Here is a 22,832-nt window from a genome sequence, read left to right on the forward strand (position 1 = left end):
GTTGGACAACTCAAGTCGTACGGTGTCATAGTATAGTTGATACGAGATAAACCTGCTAAAAGTAGATGAAGGGTGCAATATAAAGAGATTTTTTACGATGTTTTGTTTTGTGCGGCGGGACTAGGTTAGATCTATCGTTGAACGACCAGCGGGTGATAGTGAGAGAATTGGTAGGATAACGTTGAGCTGTAAATGGAGATTGCAAGGTGTAAAACAGGATTTTCTTTGCAACACATCTACACGACTCAAAAATAATTTAAAATTATTTATTCTTTGTGAACGTTCATGTTCGTCATGCACGGTTGATCCCCAACTCCAGCCTTCTCAAACTCGGCGAAAGGTATCAAATCTTCGTACGGAGGAACCTCCACCATTTCGTCCCGAACTCGCTCAACCGCTTTGAACACCCTCAACAGGTTAAGTCCAGCCAGCTTTCGCAACTCCTCCCGCGTCCACGGAGTAAACGTCTCACCCGACCTAAACTTCCCTTCGGCCAGCATGTCAAACAGATCCGGATACTTGGACACGTCCTCCAGACCTTCCGGAGTCTGGCCCACACCGTCGTAGTCACCCCCGATCCCGATGTGATCCGGCCCCGTTACCGACTTGATGTGGTTGAAGTGTTCTGAAACGATCAGTTGAGTTGCAAGACGATCAAGTGATCACGCGATACTTACTAACTACGTTGTCGATGGTATTTCCACCCACAAATAGTGGGTAAAAGTTGACCATCACAATCCCTCCGTTCTCGATCAACTCCCTCAAAACATCGTCCTGCACGTTCCGGTGATGCTGGAACACCTTATGCGACGAGGAGTGACTGAAGATCACCGGAGCCTTGCTATACCTAATGGCGTCCCGCATGACTCCGTAGCTCACGTGCGAAATGTCAATCATCATCCCTAACCTATTCATCTCCCAGATCACGTTGCGACCCCAGTCAGACAGGTTGTTCAGCTGTGGCTCGATCTCGTCATCGATCGGCGAGGCGTCCGCCCAAGGCGTGTTACACGAGTGCGTCAACGTCATGTAGCGAACCCCAAGTTCGTAGAACAACCTCAGAACCGCCAACCGCGAGTCGATCGAGTGACCTCCCTCGACCACCAACAGCGACCCGATCTTCTTCTCGCGGAACGCCTCCTCGATCCCGTCCGCGCTCGTCACAAACTTCAGATCGTCCGGGTACTTGGCGATCACCCGCTTGGCGACGTCGATCTGCTCCATGGTTCGCGCTACGGCGTCCTTGTACTGCGTGTCGGCACAGCGGATGTACGCCACCCAGAACTGCGCGCCCAACTTACCCTGCCGAAGTCGGGGCAGGTCGGTGTGGCTGGATTCGGTTTTACCCCACACCGGGTGTTGCTTCAGGTTAGAGTCGAGGTCGAAGTTGGCCAGCAGGTTGCGCTCCACCTTGTAGATGTTGAACGGGAGGTCGTTGTGGCTGACAATGAAAATCGCAGTTAAGCATTTCAGAATAAGTGTGTAGTTTGACAGTTCTGAGACAATGTCGATCAGTGTGCGTCAACAGCTTACCCATCGATCAGCGGAACCTCGTCCAGGACATCCCGACCGGCAAACGCCTGCGCATCTTCTTTTACATCGTCGTACGATGTGACAATTACAACCGGGATCGTGATGGCGCAAACGGTGATCACCGCTCCCAGCAGGCATGCCACCAGCACCTTTTTGTTTCCTACAACTGAAGAAAAGACGCCATGATCGAGGTCTTCCTGACGTCACCTGATGACAACGGTCTTACTGTTCCGGAGGATGGCCATCGCGTGCCCCTGAATGGATTCATACTGAAGAGCGTGCTTGATTGATGGCTTCGTGAACTTCAACAACTCAAGTGGCTCGAATTTACGATAAGACGTCTAATACAGATAAGTTTGTATTTTGGGAATAACCTGTAAATCAGTAATCTTCAGCAGGTGATAGCGGATATCTCTGTGGCGTTGTCCTATCAATGAAGTCTTGTCAAATACAATTAAAAGGAGGTTGTTGGACATTATCGTCTGCTTCATTGATAAGACGTTGATGGTTATTTGATTTGTTTGGAGGTGGACAGCTACATGAGTGGTACCTCTTGCAATTATGTCGATGTTGAACTCAAATCTAGTGTATCTCCACATCTGTGATACACGGTTGGACTTCCACTCCGGCATCTACAAAGTCCTGGTACGGAATAAGATCCTCGTATGGCAAAACGTCACTCATACTATCCCGCACCTGTTCCACCTCACGGAACACTCGCAGCAGGTTCAACCCGGCGAGCTACTGCAGATCTTCCCGAGTCAACGGTTCAAGCGTCGTTCCATCGTTGTACGCACCATTCGCCAGTATGTCGAACAGATCCGGATACTTGGAGACATCGTCCAACCCTTCCGGGGTGCTATCGCCACCGATGCCGATGTGATCCGGACCGGTCACCGATTTGATGTAATTGAGATGACCTGAAAGCTGACAGTTTCAGAAAAGTGTACATTTCGATTCTCTCAGACTATACTTACGAACTACGTCGTCGATCGTCTTTCCTCCAATGAATCCAGTGTAGAAGTTGACCATAATAATCCCACGATTCTCGATCAACATCTTCAGTACGTCGTCCTATACGTTACGATGATGCGCGTAAACCTTGTGCGACGACGAATGGCTGAAAATCACCGGCGCCTTCGTGTGTTCCAGCACATCTCCCATTACCCCATGGCTAACGTGCGAAATGTCCACCAACATCCCCAGCCGATTCGTCTCCCAAATCACGTACTTGCCCAACTCGGTCATGTTCTTCACCACAGCATTTCCATCTTCATCAACCGGTGAAGCATCCGCCCAAGGAGTATTACGTGCGTCAACGTCATGTATCGAACCCCCAATTCGTTAAACATCCGCAACACCGCAAGTCTCGAATCCATCGAGTGACCCCCCTCAACCGCGATCAGCGATCCAATCGGACCGACCCCACGTGGGATCTACCTTCAAATCTCGATCCAGATCAAAGTTATTGATCAGGTTGCGTTCAAAGTTGTGGTGTTGTGGATGTTCCACGGCAGGTCTTTGTGACCGTTGACAAGTGGCACCTCGTCCAAAACCGTTCGACCGAAGAAGGGATTGGGATCGTTATCGTTGTCGGAGGTACTGTCATCAGAGATGATCGCCAGCGGTACCGCCATTGCTACGGCTACGATGGCAATCAGAATGATGGCACCACCGACTTGAACCTTTCGGTTGGATAAGGCTGAGGATATTTAAGATATTTTTGTGTTTAGCCTGTGTAGACAGAACATGCTTACCCCGTCTAATCATGCTGCGATAAGCAGATCTTGTTTTGATAGATTTGAAGTTACCACGTGTGAGTCGTAACGGTCAAGTTTTAGTTCCAAAATTAATCTATTCATTCGAGAAACAGTTCGTGTGGCCGGTTCGAAGCAGGACTAGGGTAAAACTAGACAGTGATAAATGATTTCGGCTTAAGCAAATTTCATCTCCCGCATCGATACCGTCTATATAACAAGTGTTGCTAATACGAGATAAGCCTAGAAATTCAGCAAACGGCCCATTGGTTTCATGATATTCATGGAGGAATGTCCTTCGGGTTCGGCTATCTATAGAGGTTTCTACGTGCGCATGTATTGCGTGTACGTACACAAAAAAGATTGAGGTTAAATTTTGTCCGGTCAGCAAAATCAGATGGTGCGCTAGTGTGCGTACGCGAAACGTCATAAAGCTCTATATGATTTCAAAAGCTGTCTGGACTACAGGGTTGTCATTTAAAAGTAAATGTTTCCAATACAGTTTAAGTTTAAAAAACGTTACTTAATCCACCTTTAGGTGGTTGGTGCCTTCCTCGCATTCATAAAAGTGAATACCCTACACAGCCTTAAAAAAGTGTAAAAATAACACTTATTTTTATTAAAATATCTGAGATCCGGCCTAAAAAAAGTGTATATAAAACACTAAAGTACTTATAACTTTTGATAGGTTTGTTAGATCCTCAATCTCTTGGGCTTATTGGAAAGGTTTTTTGATTACCTATCCAACGATGGATCGCATGATAGATCCGGACAGCTTTTTCATCAAAATATTTGAGATCCGGCCTCAAAAAAGTGTATAAATAACACTTAAGTGCTCATAACTTTTGATGGGGTTGTCAGATCTTCAATCTTTTGAATGCATTGGAAAGGTTTTTCAAATACCTTTCTAACAATATGTAGCATGACGGGGTTTCTTACAAAAACCACACTTTTTACAATCTTTAGAAGTTTACCTAAAATAGTTTTTTTAGCATAACTTTTGAAGTACTTCACTAAACTTCATAATATTAACTAGGGTCTTGTGGGACCCCAAGACGGATCGAATGATACCAAAATGGTCCAAATCGGTTAAGCCAGTCCGGAGATAATCATGTGCATATTTTTCGGTGCACGGACTCACATCCAGACACACGCACAAACATTTGTTCAGAATTTGATTCTGAGTCGATAGGTATACGTGAAGGTGGGTCTACGAGATCGAATAAAGAAGTTCATTTTTCGAGTGATTTTATAGCCTTTCCTCATTGAGGTGAGGAAGGCAAAAACCATATATCTGATATAATATATCTTTTTTTACTAAATGTTTGCACTTTGTTGGGGACACATAAAATAAATCAATAAAATTTAAACAGTTTGTATGAGTCAAAATAAAAGGTAAATTTTGTGAGCTTACGATTGACAAAATTTAGGCCAATACAAATTATATTTTATGATTTTGCTTTCCTTCTCCAAATGTTGTTAAATCAACTTATAATTTGTTTTTTCATTATGTCTTTTTTATCAAAATATTATTGCTTTAAATTCTAAAACGTCTTTTTTTTTACCCTGGAGATGGAGCCACACGTTGCCGTCGTTTCAGGGCTATTTGCAAAGATGGTTTCCGATGTTGATATAATCACACATTTATTTTATATTTATATACTTGTGTTGATAGAAATCACAACTTTTATACTATGTAAAATTGCAAGATATTGATATTGATTTGCATCTCAATATTCTTGTTTTTAAAATCTGGTAGGAACAGGTTTAAATCTTTTAGATACGTCGTTAGCTTAGGTAGAAATTCATAAAGCAAAGCAACGCTTACGCAAAACAGTAAGAGAGGTCTCTTCTAGGCATTGTGGGATTATATTAAATAATTTAATTAATCACAAAAACAGAAGCGTGTTTTTTTCTCATCTTAATGAGGGTGTTAGGTTAGGATCTGGTATTTTAATAAATCAGTTTTTTGCAAGGCACTCAGAATAGCTAGTTTTTTTTGTAACTCTAGATTGTTTAATAATTCCAGGCCGACAGTTCTGTGTAAACGAGTTAAGTGATGCTATCAGAATCTCTGATTATAATTTATGTGATATACTAACCATTCGGAATTGTCAAAACATCCATAGAGTCTCGATCAATCAATAATGAAATGATATCGGACAAAATTCGTTAATCTGTTGAACTAACGGTTCTCGGATTATGGTTGTATCGACCATTGTTGCGAATCGAGGATTTACAGGAGTTTTGACGATTAAATGGAGCCTAACATTTCAAATGGACACAAGGGTTTTGTGAACAGGAGTTCATCTCTTTCACTCAATTGACAGTTTATATTAGGTATGATAGGGATACACTCTTGTTTGCAGAGCTTCTGTGCCCTAATGAAATGGAAGGCACGAAATAATCTTCTTAACGAAGAGTATTCAACTTGTAAAGTATGAACTGTTCATTTATGTTTATTGGTTTTGGAAGCGGCAAGTCAGGTTTACAAACAAGGTAAAGGAATGTTTGGCTTTGCAATTATAATTTCGGGGATTTGAGATTCAAGTTACTTTCAGACAGTTTTGCTTAGGTTGTTGATTCAAGTTAGTTAGTTTTCCGTAAATGAATAATTAGACTTAAATGATCAGTTGAACTGGTCAGAGTGTACTATTTCATTAGCAGATCTGCTTCTAGTTGTAATGTACGACAAGAATACTGACGGACGCGACAGGACGGGCCCAGAAAAAAGTCCTCAAGATTTATACTCCCTAGACAAGTTGGTTTCCATCTTTTGTTTCCGGTATTTTTTTTTAGTTTCCTTTAAATTTGAAATACATCATAGGTTTCCTTTGTATAAATCTGCGATTAGTTACATTTTCTTATTTAATTAACTCATAATTCAATTTCTCCGGGCCTTTTTACTTTGGATCATAATTTAGATTTCCTTTATTTAGTGTTAAACTTAGATTACCGTTACTGCTCAAGTCATCCAAGTTCTTACTACTCACACCTACACTAATTTTCTTTCACCTTCCCCCTCCCGATCCCCTATATCTTCCGGTGGTGTTCATTTTGTATGCAATACTAGTTCGGCCACTACCCTTTTTTCCACAAGAAACCGGACTTGGACTGACTTGAGGCCGCGTCCCCCACCTTGCTCCGTAAAACGAAACGAAAACGAAATTCTAAAACGTCTTTTTTGTCTTTATTTCATTCTTTTTATTAAAAACTAATATTTTTCAGAATCAATTAGGTCTTAAAATGAAACTTAGATTGCTGATATTATTGTTTACAGTGTACAATGACCCTTTGTACGACCACAAAGAGTTTAATATGAATTATTTTTAAATCAATGTTTAAAAATTAATTTCGCGTCACTTCTTGACAGGAAAGATCCTACTTGACAGCTCGTTTCAAGGGGACCATAGTTGATCTATCGAAAAAGTGATGTCTTGTCAACTTTTTTTTGCATTTAAATAAAAAAAGTGATTAGAAATGAATTGAATTCATAACGAATACCACTTCTATAATTCATCTTCTTTTCTCCATACAAAAGTTGTATACAGTCCAGACTTGATTATCCGAAGGCCTCGGAAAAATTTCACTTCGGATAATCGAACCACGATAATTTTTTTTTTTCGTTGTCATATTTTTGATTGTTAAGCATAGGTATGACCCCTAAACTACGCTAAAATTATTTAGAATTTTTAAATCCAAGATGGCGGCCAAAATGGCGGTGATGCCATATTGAAAAAATGCATTTTGTTTTTTAAAGGCAATCAACAACTCAAATTTGACTAGATGGGGTCTTAGAACTAAATAATTTATGTTAAAAACGAGAAAAAGAAAAAATACGAAAAAAATTTTTTTGTTCGTGATTCGATTATTCGAAGTCCCATACAAACCTTCGGATAATCGAACTTCGGATAATCGAGGCTTCGAATAATCGAGTCTGGACTGTAGTCACATAACCTAACAACGTATTGCCCAAATGGTATTGTCCGTTTCTTTCAAAGTTACACGCCGCGCGGCATTTCATAATGTGCTATAAACATTGTTGCCAGCGATTTTCTGCACTTTTCTAGCAATAAAAAACATACCTGGCAGCAATAGAGATCTCCACGGATTCTCTCACGCACACCATGTTTCTGTGTATTTAAAGTATTGTTTTGGTTTTGATCGATTGTGATTGGCTGAATTCCAAGCAGCTGATTTTGTTTACACTATTTTCACGCAGACATAGGCAAATCGAGTAGACAACCCGCCTGTAAAAACCAGCTGTTTTTCACGTGCTCGTGGTATAACAAAGGACACAGCTGATTTCGACAGACGAATCATTCTACTCGATTTGCCTATGTCTGCGTGTAATTAAATTCCAAACTAACACACTCTCGCGCGTGGATATCTCTATAGAGATATCCAGGCGCGAGAGTGTGTTAGTTTGTAACAAAATTTACACGCAGACAAAGGCAAATCGAGTAGAATGATTCGTCTGTCAAAATCAGCTGTGTCCTTTGTTATACCACGAGCACGTGGTAAACAGCTGGTTTCTACAGACGATTGATCTACTCGATTTGCCTATGTCTGCGTAAAAAAAGTGTAAACAAAATCAGCTGCTTGGAATTCAGCCAATCACAATCGTTCAAAACCAAAACAATACTTCAAATACAAATATTAACACAGAATGATGGTGTGCGTGAGAGAAACCGTGGATATCTCTATGGCAAGCGATTCGAAGAAGAAGATAAACAAAAACAAAACGCGCAGTATGGGATTTGACAGCGCGCATTTGCCGAAAGTGCGGCGCGTCGTTTCGAGGCTGGTATGCCGCGTGTCTTTTTCGGGAATACGGGCAATACAAAATATTCCCCGACTGGTACACTCAAACCCCGATGGTTTGACACCAACTGTTGTTAAACGAACGGGGTCACGTTTTAGTTTGACACCCCTTTTACACGGAGTTCACACACACTACCAAACGTTTGTTTTGATAGTGTGCGTGAGCGCCGTGTATAAAGTGACAGTTAGTCACTTTTTAGTTTGGCTTTGACCAACCAACGGGGTACAAACTAAAATAGTGTTAAACGAAAAAGGGACCAACCACCGGGGGTTGAATGTACAATCATATGGGGTAAAATTCGTCTATGGCTTGGCTACATACGGTGTATGATCTTCACCATTCGTTGTATGGTCCGAAAAAATGGTATGACAAATGGTGAGTGTATGGCAGGGTCACTGATGAAGTGGTAGGGTTGTCCAAATCCAGGCTTTCTCGGGAGGGTAGCCCCGAGAAAGCCCGTATTTGGATCAACCTAGTGTATGGTTGATGTTTATACGTAATTTTAATCAAAAGGCAGTTTAACTGATTTTGGTAGATCCGGGATAAATAATTTACATTCTTCTTGGCCTCGAACAGTAAAAAATCAACTACCTTGATCACACCAAAAAATTGTGGTAGAAAAGTATTTACCGCGGCCATTTTTTGACAGTTTGACGCCAACAAAATATTTCAGGAATATCTACAGCAGAACAAAGGAGAAAGAACCATTTCTTTACCCTCTCTGGCTTGCTTCCGCTGCCGCTACTGCCCATTTGAAATTTTTCTTGACTGGTTCCTTCGGAAGTGCACACTTACCGCGGTAAATCAAAATCATTAAAAATATTGCTCTGACGATATCGATATCACTCCAAACAATATCACTCCAAAGAGGCAGCACACTTGGCACCCCCCTGATAAAAGCCTCTAACAAAAACTTAACTACCCTATGATTACAAAAAATCTCCCAAAATAATCGACGCACCCCTCGCCTGCTGAAACATTTCACGCTCTGTCAAACGCACGTGCGATTTGTTATTTATTTACATTCTTGTTGCACCGGCAGCATCGAAATGCCTCCGGAACCGATCCCCATCAACCACCCGGTCACGCCGGACAGTGGCCACCTACTACGAACGCCACAGATTTGTGAGATTTCCTCGAGTTTGCTTCCAGGGGATGCATCGCGGATTCCGGTGGGATCAACTGTTTTGTGCAATTACACTAGTGGTCGCCGTTTCCTGGCCAAGTGGTTCCCACCGGGGGAGGATCGATTCCTGCGGGATGCCGTTTGTTACGTGGATGAAAGTGTGGAACTACTAAGAGATATTCACGAAACCGGGCGCGACGATCCGGGGATCGATTGTTTAGAAGTGGTTGACGAACCGTTGTGTCGATTTGAGTCGGTGCTGCTCGATGTCCGGCTGGATTGCGCCAAGGTGGATCAGGAGCTGATTAGGTCACGTTGTGATTTGGTGGACTTGTTGAAGGATTTGCTGGTGCCGTACTGTTTTGGAGAGAATTGTACGGTCGCGTTGAGCGATTTGGAGAACGAAAGCTACGGAATTGTCGGAGTGACCATTCGGCGGGCGTTTGGGGCCGGGAAGTTTGGACAAATTCAGAACGAGACTCGCGTCGAGATTGATCGGATGCTGTTTCACGATTCGAGAGGGTCGAAACCGCTTGGAGGGTTGGAGGTACCGTTGGAAGCTGTGCGAGTTTGTTTGAGTGAAGAAAGGAATGAAAATGTTCTGCTGGCAGGACCTCCTGGTTCTGGGAAGTACTCCCTGGTGAAGAAGGTCGCTCAGGAAGGTAATCACCCTTTGTTCGAGATAAGAGGGTTGGATTTCATCAAGTCACTTCCGGGAGAAACGGAGTCGGAGTTGAGGAAAACCTTTGAACGGTTAGAGCAATTTACGAAGCTGGTAGATGTCCCCAGCAAATCGATTCTTTTGGTGAAAGACGTGGACAGGTTGTGTCCCAAGGTGAGCAACAAAAGGGGTGAAGATGTGGCCAACATTTCCCGGATTTCGTCACAGTTTACTGCACTTTTGGACAAGTACCACAATCAGGCGGGGAAGATGATCGTCGTTGGAACAACGTCAAGTCTGGAAAACCTTGACCAGCGTGTTCGACGTCCCGGTCGCTTGGGAGTTGAGGTCTTTATTCGAATGGCCTCGGAGAATGACCGAAGGCAGATTGTGGAAGCTGTTCTGCAGCAAAGCGGAGCCACGTTCAAAGCAGAGATCATAGAAGAAATCATCAGACGAACTCCCGGTTACGTCGGAGCCGACTTGGAGTTACTTGTCCATACCTTGCAGCGGACACGCTGCCGGCAACCTTCACTAAACATCCAACAGCTGCTGGACGAGTCGCTGAAAAAGATTCGACCAACGGCGCTGCGGAACTCGATTGGTCTCATCACCGGCCTTAAAGAATCCTTGGACACCATCGGTGGAATGGAAAACCTCAAGAAGACGCTAAGAGTGTCCATCCTAGGACCCCTGCAGAACCCAGCAGCCTTCCGTCGGTTCGGGATGTCCCCCCTAAAAGGCATTCTCCTGTACGGACCACCCGGTTGCGCCAAGACCACAATCGCCCGCTGTCTCGCTGCAGAATCCCGCATGACCTTCCTCTCGGTATCCGCCGCGGAAATCTACTCCCCGTACGTCGGCGACGCCGAAAAACTCATCACCAAACTCTTCAACCAGGCCCGCCAGTCCGCCCCGGCCGTAATCTTCCTCGACGAAATCGATTCCCTCGTGGGAAATCGCGGCTCGCAAGGAGTTCGCGGCCCAAACGACGTCAACATCCGCGTACTCTCCACCCTGCTCATCGAAATGGACGGCATCGGTGGCAGCGTCCAGTCCAGCATCGCCACCAGCGAAGACTCGCGCAACATCCTGGTCATCGCGGCCACCAACCGGCCGGACATGATCGACGATGCGCTGCTGAGGCCGGGACGGCTGACCAAACTGATTCACGTTCCGGCGCCGGATCGCGTCGCGCGGTTGGCTATATTGCGCAAAGTTTCCGAAAAGGTTCCCCTGGATCGAGATGTGGACTTGGAAGCGTTGGCTGACCTGACGGAGCGCTATTCTGGGGCGGATTTGCAGAATTTGTGCGGACAGGCGGCACTGCATGCGGCAGCGCTAGATGAAGACGCGGAGAAGGTGCGGATGGAGCACTTTAGACACGTGCTGGGGGAGAGTCGCCCCTCGTTGACGAGCGGTCAGATTGAGTGGTATGAGCGGTTCGAGACGAGGCATCGTGTTTTGTGATGAAGTAAGTTATGTGTAAAAATTTGATAAAAAAAATGCCTGGCAAATAAACAATTATATATTTCAAATTTATATCACAGCTCCAAACTAAACTGTAGTAGGCCATGCTAACTACCAGCACTCCCAGCACAGTTCGTTCCCGGCCACCCAACACGCCGGACGGAATAAACAGTTTTCTCAGTAACAAACTGTCTTTCACTGTAGCTTAGCAACAGTTACAACATAAACATTGCAAAATTTTACAAAAGGTTCCATTAGAGCCAAAAATGCCAAGCAATTAAAACCCCCTAAAAATAGTCATTCGACCAAACAACTCTTCCAAGGTTCGCGCACATCCCAAAACTTCTAATTTTATCGCTTCCATGAAGTGAAGCAAGTGTTCTTCACACCATTTTGATCTTTGCAGAATTGCATTCGATGGCGTGCGTTCGATATTTTTTTCTCATGTCGCGATTGATGGCCTATCGAGATGTGTATCGGCGTTTTGGGAACATTTTAATTTGGTAGTCTTGCGATCTTGTATCGACGGCAGGCCTGTTGGCAGTATCAAGTTTCTTCTCGGGTTGACAATGAAGGGATTGGCGTCGTCAGCGCTGGAAATAAAGTATGATTGCCAGCAGGTTGTGCTGACTTGACGATTTGCGTGAAAGTCACGATATATCGAAAATGGATTCGGACCAAAATTAACCCTTATGCACTGTCGTAAATGAGTGATAGAAGAACCTATCATTTGAAGATTCCTGCATCAAAAAAATGCCTGCAAGAACATTTTCTTTCTGTCACTCCTTCTCTTTCCTTCGTTCATGAGCACTCACCGAAGATGCTTTTGTTTTCTCAGTAACTCGTAACAAAGGAATGCTAGAGGGGTAGGAATCCACGCATGAGAGTGTGTTCACGCTTACCAGGGGAACTCAAATTTGAGTGGATCCAAGCAAAACGGCGCAAACCGTAGCCATACAAATTTGACATCGAGTACCCGAACTTAATTTTAACATGGTGAAGCTGATCTCAAATTTGACATGCGCTGGGTACCGGAAAAATCCTCCAGGAAAGCAGAAAAACGGTTCTGGGGGACGGATATCGGTTCGGAATGATAAGAAGAATGAAAATATCGTTCTGTGCTAGTTTTTTTTGTTTTATTTCATTCTTAATTTTGTTTAACTAGGTATTTTACAATCTGGTGCAACGGGTTGCGCGGGGTTTCGATTCATGCGATTAGTTGCGGGACATGTCCTCGAAGAGGGCGTCAAAGTCTCTGGGTATTGGTATTTGAATATAATGAGGTGTACAGGAGAAAGATGTTAAGAAAGAGGTAGAACGAGCGGAAGATTCTTCTACGGCGGGGACGGCGTACTTATCTCCGCCAGGGTGAAATGCGCGCTTCCGCTGGCCGGCCTTCCAAATTTGCTTGGTGACGCGAAGCTTATGTCCAACTCGCTGTGCTGTAGGGCGTGTTCCGGGAATTTGCAGAGATGCGAACTGGAGCCACGAAGGAACGGCAATGTCCGGGTTGACGCCCAGCGAGTAAACATAAAAGATTCGCTGCCAATCGTCGACGAGCGGTTGCCCGCCGAGAAATCGATCCAACCACATCTGCCTAACCTTTTTCTATCGTTTTAGGATCAACTTTGTCTGTACTTGAATGATATCCTTGAGCTCCGCCAGCATCTGGACACACATCATCGCTTCGTCCATCGCGGTGAGTTTCGTATCGAGCAGACCGCGCGTGTCTTCGATCAGCGTTCGAGCCAGCTCGTACACGCCGTGGTGAAGGGCGAGTAGGCCTCTTAGAACGAACTGCCCGGCGTTTCCTCGAGGATAAACTTGACAAATTTGTGCATTCCTTCCCAATTGTAACGGTCTCTTTCTCCTTCATGTTTTGGAACTTTTCTTCCTTGTAGTTGAACGCTTTGACCTACGCCCGATATTCCATCGCTCGCTTGCCGATGATCTTCGGGTCGATCCGCAGCGTACCGTTCTCGTATAGTGCTCACTTAACTCAGCTAAATTTAGATCGTCTGCGTGATATCGCCCAATTGCGGAACCATCATTGCCTACCTCAACCTAGACAACAGCCAGCAGGACACTGACGCCGCGTTGAACAGGTCCTTCAACAGCTATGGGTAGTTTTGGGCCAGCGTTCGGAAACTTCGCAGCTCTTGAACTCTTTTAGCAGCCCGTTGCTGAGCCGGCGCAGCCACTCAAGCCAGTCGTCAGGAAACGTGGCGGTTCTGTAGATTGCAGTGGACACGTTCAGCTTGCACATCGTAGTGTCGGAGGCAGAGTTCACGATTCTTGAAGCGGGCTTGTCGGATGCCAAACTTTTCGTCCATGGCGAGGGTGCTGTTGTTTTGGAACTTGGTTAGGAGTTTATTGTACTCGCTATAGGAGATTTTGTGCTTGATCATGACGCTGTTAGCGGGCGTAACAAACACGAGGTACTTTTATCCTAGCTAGACCATAATCGAACAGAGTGTTTGCAGAGCGGCGGTTCGCAGCTGACCGGGATAGTTATTCGGGACGCGACCCAGCAAGTGGATGATTCTCGAAGATAATTTTGTAAGTTCCAAGGTTATCTCAAGATAATTTTGATCATTTCAAGGTCGGCCAGCGATCCGTGAACTCGCAGCCGAGACTAACAACTTGTTCCTCAACAGTACGCGTCCCGGAAATCATCCTCCGGTTCCGGATCCCCCTGCGTCTTCACTTCACCCGGATGACCTCCCGCGGCGGTGCCTTCAACGATCGCTTTCAACCGCTTATGGCTCGTTTAAACGCCACCGTCCTTCCGGGTCCTCCACACCAAGGTCGTCAATTCCTTGTATGTCCGTTCGCCTTTCACCGGCTGACCACTCCGAGGACATGCGGTGCTGAGACGGGTGATGGCGAAACGGCTATTTTCTTGTGGACCATTGACGAGATCAAGATCTGAAAATGGATAGATTGGAAATTTGAGGGTTAATAAAGCAGAATGCCAGAAATTCGGAAAACGATAGTTGGCACTCTAAGATGGCAACCTGACACGACCCGCGGAAACTACTTCTACTGCTCCTTGATGTCCGGTTCCTCCGCCGACGAAATTGCGCGAGTGTCGATTCGGACGATTAATTGCTGGTTTACTTAGAGCTAAGTGTTGATCTTGATCTCGCCCGTGCCCACGACGAGGACGTCAAAGACCTTTGAGTATTTGTCGTAGTTGAACCAAAGTGAGGAGGCGAAGGAAGGGAGGGAGTTGCCTTGGGAGAGGTTGATCGAATGGAAAAGCACTTCTCTTGTCACCACCGGGGGAAGTCTTCCTCCTGCTGTTGGGTTTGGACGACCTCGAAGTTCATGACGCCCAGAGATGCCAAGTATTGTACCAGTTGGAATCGTACTTGGTGGCATTTCGCAGCATGCGAGTATGCCACGGATGAGTTGAGTTGAGTCCTTGGAGTTGGTTCTGCTACTGATCGAAATTCATGTAGCAATCGCAAAGAAAAAGGCGGGTTTTATCCTTATCCTCCGTTTCAAAGTTCTTTTCGGCACTCAAGTCTGCGGCTAGGGAGTTTAATTGGTTGCACGCGCTTTGCTGGCCGGCAATCCACTCGCAAAACTCGCGAAATTAATGTCCGACTCGCTGGGAGTGTTCCGGGAATTCAGAAAAATTGTAAAGCAGTTGGCATTACTAGGGTCTTCACAGACACTGGGGATTCGCTCTTGAGGCACGTCCGGACGTCGCTAGACGGGATAACGATCATATAGTGAACTGGGATTCGCTGCAACTCATCCACGAAGACTCCCTCGAGCTGCACCTATATCTGGACCATCCCCCGTACTCGCGTGATCGTCGTTTGCGCCAGCTCGTAAGTTCCGTGATAAAAGCGAGGATCGCTCTGTAGAACGACCCGTCCGGCGTGTCCTCGGGGATAAATTTGACAAACTGGAGCTTCCCCTTTGACAGAATGGGGCATCCAACTCATCAAGACCACTGCGATGTTCCCTAGCGTACTCCAGCAGCCATTTGGCGGCCTCATTCTGCTGCAACTTTTTAATTGATCAGGACTAACGACAACCACGGTGATCAGGTCTAACTCTTTCTCCTTGTAGTAGGGAGCCTTGGTGTACGGCCGACAATCCATCGCTCGCTCGCCAAGAACCTTCGGATCGATCCGCAGCGAATCTTTCATGTAGTGCTCCGTAACTAAGCCAAATTCAAGATCGGCTGCCTCGAACTTGTCGACAGCTCCTCCTTCTAGTTGCCCGGCAGGACACGATCGTCATGTTGAACAGCACCTTCAACAGCTGCGGGTAGATTTGGGCCAGCGTGTGGCAACTTCGCAGCTCTTGAACTCTTTTAGCAGCCCGTTGCTTAGCCACCCCAGCCTCTCGAGCCAGTCGTCCTAGGAGATGCGGCTGTTCGCCTTGAACGCGAGGTGTAGATCGACGGTGGACACGTAAATCTTGCAGATCGTCGTGTTGGAGGCAAGCGAAAGTTCGCGGTTCTTGAAGCGAGCGTGCCGGAGGCAAATCTCATTATTTTGATCAGCTGGAAGACCTCGTTCATGAAGCTGATGTTGTGCTTGACGATTTCGAAGAGGATCGACAGCTGCTGGAAATCAAACACCATCAGGTTCATCTCGGCGTTCCGGGTGTTTTCGAGTATTCTTTGAATAACTTGTGCTTAACAACTCGTCAGACCGTCCAGCACCTTCAGACCTCCGTTAACCTCGTCCAAATATGCTATCATCAAGCTGGGATTCGACTAATGCTCCTTCAGGAAATCAACCGCGGTGTGTTGACGATAAGATGGTTCAGCATCCTCGCGGTTTGCTCCTCCCGAAGAGCTCCAACTCCGTAAACATCTGCCAACACTCAGCACTCGGCTTAATCCGAACTCAATACATTTCTCCCGGCTAGAAGAAACTGGCACCCACGATCCTTCTGGACCGAGGCGTCGAACAGCTACTCCGGGTTGCGACTGGGTCTCCCGCGTAACGACGGCCCAAACTCATGCATGACCCGAATCCGACGTTTAAGTCACCTTGGCTCCACGCTGAAATGAGAATAGAAAAATATTCAGATTCTGATTCCAGCTTCAGGATGATTCCCGGAACAGGAACCGTGATTATTTTTGGCCGCAGCGCTGTGGGCAAGCTGTATGTTTTGGACCTCATGGAAAAAAGTCCCCTCGTCGAAACGCTTCCCCTCTGTTCGCTTCCAGAATCCGGATTAGGCCTACTACATTGACTGATGACAGCATTGGCCTCTTTTCCGTACTACGGCATAGGAATCGACATACCGCAGAAACGTTGTCTTCCTGTGCGGCAAATTAAGGTCGGAATGTTACTACCAAACCTCACCACGAAATTCCTGCTGGGTTTCGATGGAAAGATAACCTGTCTTAAACAAATCTGGTTGGTTACTTCAGCGTCAGTGGAATCGCCTTCAAAGTAATGACCGTCCTGCAGGTGCCCTTGACCAGCACGTTACGCATCATTAAGTAAAAATGTGTTCCTACATCAGCTCGTCCCAAAGCTACATAATCCCGGCCTTCCGCCCGACCAAGGCTTGTTCATAAACAGCACGCGGTCCGGAACTCTGCTTCCGGATCCGGTAACACCCCCTCGCCCCAGCTCCGTCGGCGGTGCTGTCAACAATCGCTTTTACCTGCTTCCGGCGGTCGTTCAAGTGTCACCGTCCTGCCGGGTCCACCCCATCAAGTTCGTCGATCCGTTTGCCAGTTAAACCATGTTTTACCGGCCGGCCACTTCGAGAGGGACGGGATGGTTCAGGCGGGACGGCCGTTTTCGATAGAACCATCAACCTGGCAACGCCCCGTACAAACTGCTCCTTGGTTTTCGGTTCCTCTTCGATGTCAACCCTGCGCACCAAGCCGCACCATTGCTGTAAAAGATAAATGAACGAAACCTAACTAAGAAATATTCTAAATATTTACAAGATTCGTTTTAGCAAACTTACCAGAACACCCTCTTTGAAAACGCTAAGTCCAGGAATGTCACATTTTAGATTTCAACAAAGTCACCAAGCAAAATAAAGTTCGGTTAAGTGATCTCAACTTTGACAATGAAAATCAAAACAATCCCATCTCAAAATTGAGATCGCTGAACCGAACTTCATTTTGATTGAACGAACTTAAAAATTGAGTTCCCCCAGTAAGCGTGTTGGATTGTCTATAAATTTGGATCAGCTGTTATGCCACGTGCTTGAAATTCAGCCAGTCACAGCATTTGTGGTAGTATTCAAATTGAAACGTCAAAATCAGCTGCTTGGAATTCAACCAATCACAAACGATTAAAACATATACAATACTTTGAAAACGAATACTAATACAGAATCATGGCGTGCGTGAAAGAAACCGTGGAGATCTCTATTACGTCTCATTAAGGTGATAGAAGGTTGCTTTCACTTTTGGGGCAACGACTATCAATGATGGTTCTAAATTCAGGGCCCAGAAATGGTACATTGAAATGAAAAAAAAAAAAAAAAATAAAATAATCACTTTAGGTAAAATGCTTCTACAAACAACACAAAGGAAGCCATTTTTTGATTGAAACATTCTGAATTAAGATTTGAATGTTTTTCTAAAACAAACATGGTCGCCAAATGGCCGATCGGGAATGATGCCTTTCAGAGGCTGTTTTTTTGATCAAGTCGGGAAAATCCGCAAAAAATCGGGAAAAAGCCGGAAATTTTTGATTTTTTTGTCAAAAAGTCGGGAATAGTTGAGATTTCCAAGCATACATGTTTGAAAATTATTTTGTAACTCTTGAATTATTTTGTTAATATTTTGTACAATTTTCAAATTCAAAATTCATTCAATTCTGCTTTAGTAACTTACTTTAAATTTAAGGTTCTTTCACTATTTGAATAAATTTGAGAATGAAAAAGCTATTTAAGGCATCAAAAATCTTTTTTTTCTTTTAAAATAAATATTGGATACCTAATCTAATCTAATCTAATCTAATCTAACACAAACGCAGCCAGTCCGATGAAAGCATGCTGGAAAGTCTTGTGATTAGATTACGCCCCAAGCACTTTTCTTGTCATTATTAATAATTGCAGTACATCCGAGAACACCCGAAAATGTATTGCAAAAATTAAAGCGGCCAGCCCTACTACGTTGTGTTTACCGCAGAGAGGATTCTGAGAACGGATCACATTTCACAGAATCTACAGGGGAGGAAGGATGCGTGGACATACCGTACCAAACGCTCCTGTTTACAGTTTCATATGTGTTTTGTATGATGTGTTAAGTGTAAAATATAGTGTGGTTATATAATCAAATAAATATAATAATGCAATATAATGATCATTTAATAAAATCCCTTCACCTATATATAATAACCAAGCACCCAAGCATACAAACAGCGGCACAAAAGAAATGAAAATGAGCATGCAAAAACAAGACAGCGCGTCCCCGTGGGCAGCGCACTTATGATGCCATTATTTAATTATAATAACCACTCACCCAAGCACACAAACAGCGACACAAAAGAAATGAAAATGAGCATGCAAAAACAAGACAACGCGTCCCCGTGGTCAGCGCACTAATGATGCTATTATTTAATTATAATAACCACACACCCAAGCACACAAACAGCGACACAAAAGAAATGAAAATGAGCATGATAAAACAAGACAACGCGTCCCCGTGGTCAGCGCACTAATGATGCTATTATTTAATTATAATAACCACTCACCCAAGCACACAAACAGCGACACAAAAGAAATGAAAATGAGCATGCAAAAACAAGACAACGCGTCCCCGTGGTCAGCGCACTAATGATGCCATTATTTAATTATAATAACCACTCACCCAAGCACACAAACAGCGACACAAAAGAAATGAAAATGAGCATGCAAAAACAAGACAACGCGTCCCCGTGGTCAGCGCACTAATGATGCCATTATTTAATTATAACAACCACGCACCCAAGCACACCAACAGCGACACAAAAGAAATGAAAATGAGCATGCAAAAACAAGACAACGCGTCCCCGTGGTCAGCGCACTAATGATGCCATTATTTAATTATAATAACCACTCACCCAAGCACACAAACAGCGACACAAAAGAAATGAAAATGAGCATGCAAAAACAAGACAACGCGTCCCCGTGGTCAGCGCACTAATGATGCCATTATTTAATTATAACAACCACGCACCCAAGCACACCAACAGCGACACAAAAGAAATGAAAATGAGCATGCAAAAACAAGACAACGCGTTCCCGTGGTCAGCGCACTAATGATGCCATTATTTAATTATAATAACCACTCACCCAAGCACACAAACAGCGACACAAAAGAAATGAAAATGAGCATGCAAAAACAAGACAACGCGTCCCCGTGGTCAGCGCACTAATGATGCCATTATTTAATTATAACAACCACGCACCCAAGCACACCAACAGCGACACAAAAGAAATGAAAATGAGCATGCAAAAACAAGACAACGCGTCCCCGTGGTCAGCGCACTAATGATGCCATTATTTAATTATAACAACCACGCACCCAAGCACACCAACAGCGACACAAAAGAAATGAAAATGAGCATGCAAAAACAAGACAACGCGTCCCCGTGGTCAGCGCACTAATCTTTTAAAATAAATATTGGATACCTTAAAAAAACAGATTTTCAAAATATTTTTTTATGAATGAAATCTGGTGTTTTTTATAAAGGTCCAATAAACCAAATTTTCAGTTTTTGCTTTTTGGATGATTTTTAATACCCCTGACTTAAGCGGTTTCAAAAACACTCAAAAAGAAAAAACTGATAATTTGGTTTATTGGACATTTACAAAAAAAAAAACTCCAGAAATGGTCTTTTTTATTTTTTTTATCAAACAAGTTGATGAAAACTGCTTCATTTTGTCACATTAATTGAATATTTGAAACAAACATTCCAATTTGAGATTTACAATGATTTTTTTTTGTAAATATTTTTAATTTTTTAGCTAAATTCATAGAGTAATTTCAAAACAACAAATCAAAATGTTTCCCTTGAACTTTTTTTTTAAGAATCTGTAAATTTACTATAGATAAAACATGATTTTCGCTTATCAGAAAACTTAAGATTGAATAAAATCTAATCGCTTTTCGTTTTGAATGCAAAAAAAAAAATCACAAAACTTTTTCACGTTTTGAAAACATTAAAAAATATTTAAATTGCAATAAAATAATTCCAAGGAGTTTTGATTGAATGCAATTTTTTGAAGTATTTTTTAGGCTGGTACAAATATTTTTTAAAGTTTTTGTCACCCCCCCCCCTTCAAAATTGGCCCGAAAAATCAGGGGGCAAAAAAATATTTTTACAATAAACTTCAAAATTTCAATGAAAATTCAAGGGCAACCAGCTGAAATCAAATTAAGAGCGAGTCCACGAGCAAAGCATACCCATCTCGCATCGACCCCACCAATCTGCCTGAAATTTTCAGGGGTTGTTTGTACATATAAAACTAGCATCTGGTCAAAATATGAGCACTCTAGGTCAACGGGAAGTGGGGCAAATCGGGACACAAAGTTTGTAGGTTCAAAAACGTCAAAAATCTTAAAAAGGCTATAACTTAGGCAAAATTCAATTTATTTTCAAAATTCAAAATGCATCTGAAAGGGCTTAAAAAATTCAACAAAATGCAGGGTAGAGCATCTCAATTGGTTATTTCTAAAGGGAGTTATTGGCATTTTAGTGAAAAAATAGCATAATTTTCAAACTCAAATAAAAAAGTGTTCCATCCAGATATCAACTCAGTTCGACCTGCAGCTTGTAGGGGAGATCTGGGACTACCATCTGAGACTGAGAACGCTTTGGGTAAGGCAGTTTTACATATTAAATAGACACTTTTACTTTTAGTGAATTTTTTGGTTGTAAATTTTTGCTCGGGGGACCCCTTAGATCCCATTTCTTGGTGATAATTTTATCAAATTCGTGTTTCTGAGACAATTTCACAATAGAAACATGTATAAAAATGTTTATTTTCATCCATTTTAACCCTTTAAAAAATGAAAGTTAAAAAAAATTGAGAAGCTGCTTTTTTCTGGTGTCATCTAGTATCCTTGGAAACGAACTTGATTTTCAATAAATGTGAATCGAAGATTTTTTTTAATTTTTATTTTTTAAAGGGTAAAAATGGATGAAAATAAACGTTTTTATACATGTTTCTATTGTGAAATTGTCTCAGGAACACGAATATGATAAAATTATCACCAAGAAATGGGATCTAAGGGGTCCCCCGAGCAAAAATTTACAACCAAAAATTTCACTGAAAGTAAAAGTGTATATTTAATATGTTAAACAGCCTTACCCAAAGCGTTCTCAGTCTCAGATGGTAGTCCCAGATGTCCCCTACAAGCTGCAGGTCGAACTGAGTTGATATCTGGATGGAACACTTTTTTATTTGAGTTTGAAAATTATGCTATTTTTTCACTAAAATGCCAATAACTCCCTTTAGAAATAACCAATTGAGATGCTCTACCCTGCATTTTGTTGCATTTTTCAAGCCCTTTCAAATGCATTTTGAATTTTAAAAATTAATTGAATTTTGCCTAAGTTATAGCCTTTTTAAGATTTTTGACGTTTTTGAACCTTCAAACTTTGTGTCCCGATTTGCCCCACTTCCCGTTGACCTAGAGTGCTCATATTTTGGCCAGATGCTAGTTTTATATGTACAAACAACCCCTGAAAATTTCAGGCAGATTGGTGAGGTCCAAACGACGTCCCATACAAAGGGGTATGCCCTGTTCGTGGACTCGCTCTTAAAATACATTCTCCCTCGTTTAAAATCATTTTTAGCATGTTTGGGTTTATTAAAAAATCTTAAGATTTTTTGAAAATTTTCGATGCAAAATCTTTTTTTTCGATACAATTTTTGTTTTTGTCAGATCTTAGATTTTTTGAAAACTAATGATTGCAAAACAACTGAACTAGTGTAAAATGCATTTTAAAACACTTTTTTTCATTTAAATGTGAAGATTATGGCTTGTTATTTAAATTTTTTTTTTATTTTTTTGCCCCCCCCCCCTTGACCTCGGCCAGGGCCGAGGGACAAAAACTTTTTTAAATATTTGCATCGGCCTTAGGAATTTCTTATGTTTCTGTGTTTACAAAAATTGCCAATAGCTAGATTTTTTTTTAATTTTAATTTTTTTTGTTGTTATTGCCTTTTTTCTAAAGAGATTTTGTTTGAAATACATCTTTAGATAAGAAATGCCTATTATCTAAGCTTTCTGGAAAAGTCGGAAAAAGTCGAGAATTTGAAAATGGGATTTGAGTGGTCACCCTGTAATTATTCAGAATGTCATACACTGAAAGAAATCAACATAGTAAAATCAAATGCCTTTTCACGTGAGCTACTCCAAAAAGCAACACGATAATTTCACATGCTTTTCCCTTGACTCTCACATGCTTTTAATGTGAGATGAATGTGGAAATCACTCAGCACCAGCTGATCGCTGGCCAAAAA

At 43.0% G+C, this 22,832-nt stretch overlaps 2 protein-coding genes and 1 pseudogene across 2 annotated transcripts; 1 reads left to right on the plus strand and 2 right to left on the minus strand.

Moving 5' to 3' along the window:
* Nucleotides 1–249: 249 nt before the first annotated feature.
* On the minus strand, nucleotides 250–1,861 carry LOC120421873 (dipeptidase 1-like). Its single transcript, XM_039585169.2, has 4 exons — nucleotides 1,760–1,861; nucleotides 1,534–1,699; nucleotides 678–1,441; nucleotides 250–625 (listed from the first exon to the last, which is right to left on the minus strand). Exons 1-4 carry the CDS (start codon nucleotides 1,776–1,778, stop codon nucleotides 267–269), a joined length of 1,308 nt encoding a protein of 435 aa, XP_039441103.2. The 5' UTR covers nucleotides 1,779–1,861; the 3' UTR covers nucleotides 250–266.
* A 141-nt stretch (nucleotides 1,862–2,002) lies between these two features.
* On the minus strand, nucleotides 2,003–3,303 carry LOC120421872 (uncharacterized; annotated as a pseudogene).
* Nucleotides 3,304–9,151: 5,848 nt separating this feature from the next.
* Nucleotides 9,152–11,411, plus strand: LOC120421878 (ribosome biogenesis protein SPATA5L1). Its single transcript, XM_039585175.2, has one exon. The coding sequence runs from the start codon at nucleotides 9,165–9,167 to the stop codon at nucleotides 11,370–11,372; it is 2,208 nt and encodes a 735-aa protein (XP_039441109.1). The 5' UTR covers nucleotides 9,152–9,164; the 3' UTR covers nucleotides 11,373–11,411.
* The last annotated feature ends 11,421 nt before the right edge of the window (nucleotides 11,412–22,832 follow it).

The sequence above is a fragment of the Culex pipiens genome, chromosome 2 (genome assembly GCF_016801865.2).
Source record: "Culex pipiens pallens isolate TS chromosome 2, TS_CPP_V2, whole genome shotgun sequence".
Classification (NCBI taxonomy): domain Eukaryota; kingdom Metazoa; phylum Arthropoda; class Insecta; order Diptera; family Culicidae; genus Culex; species Culex pipiens.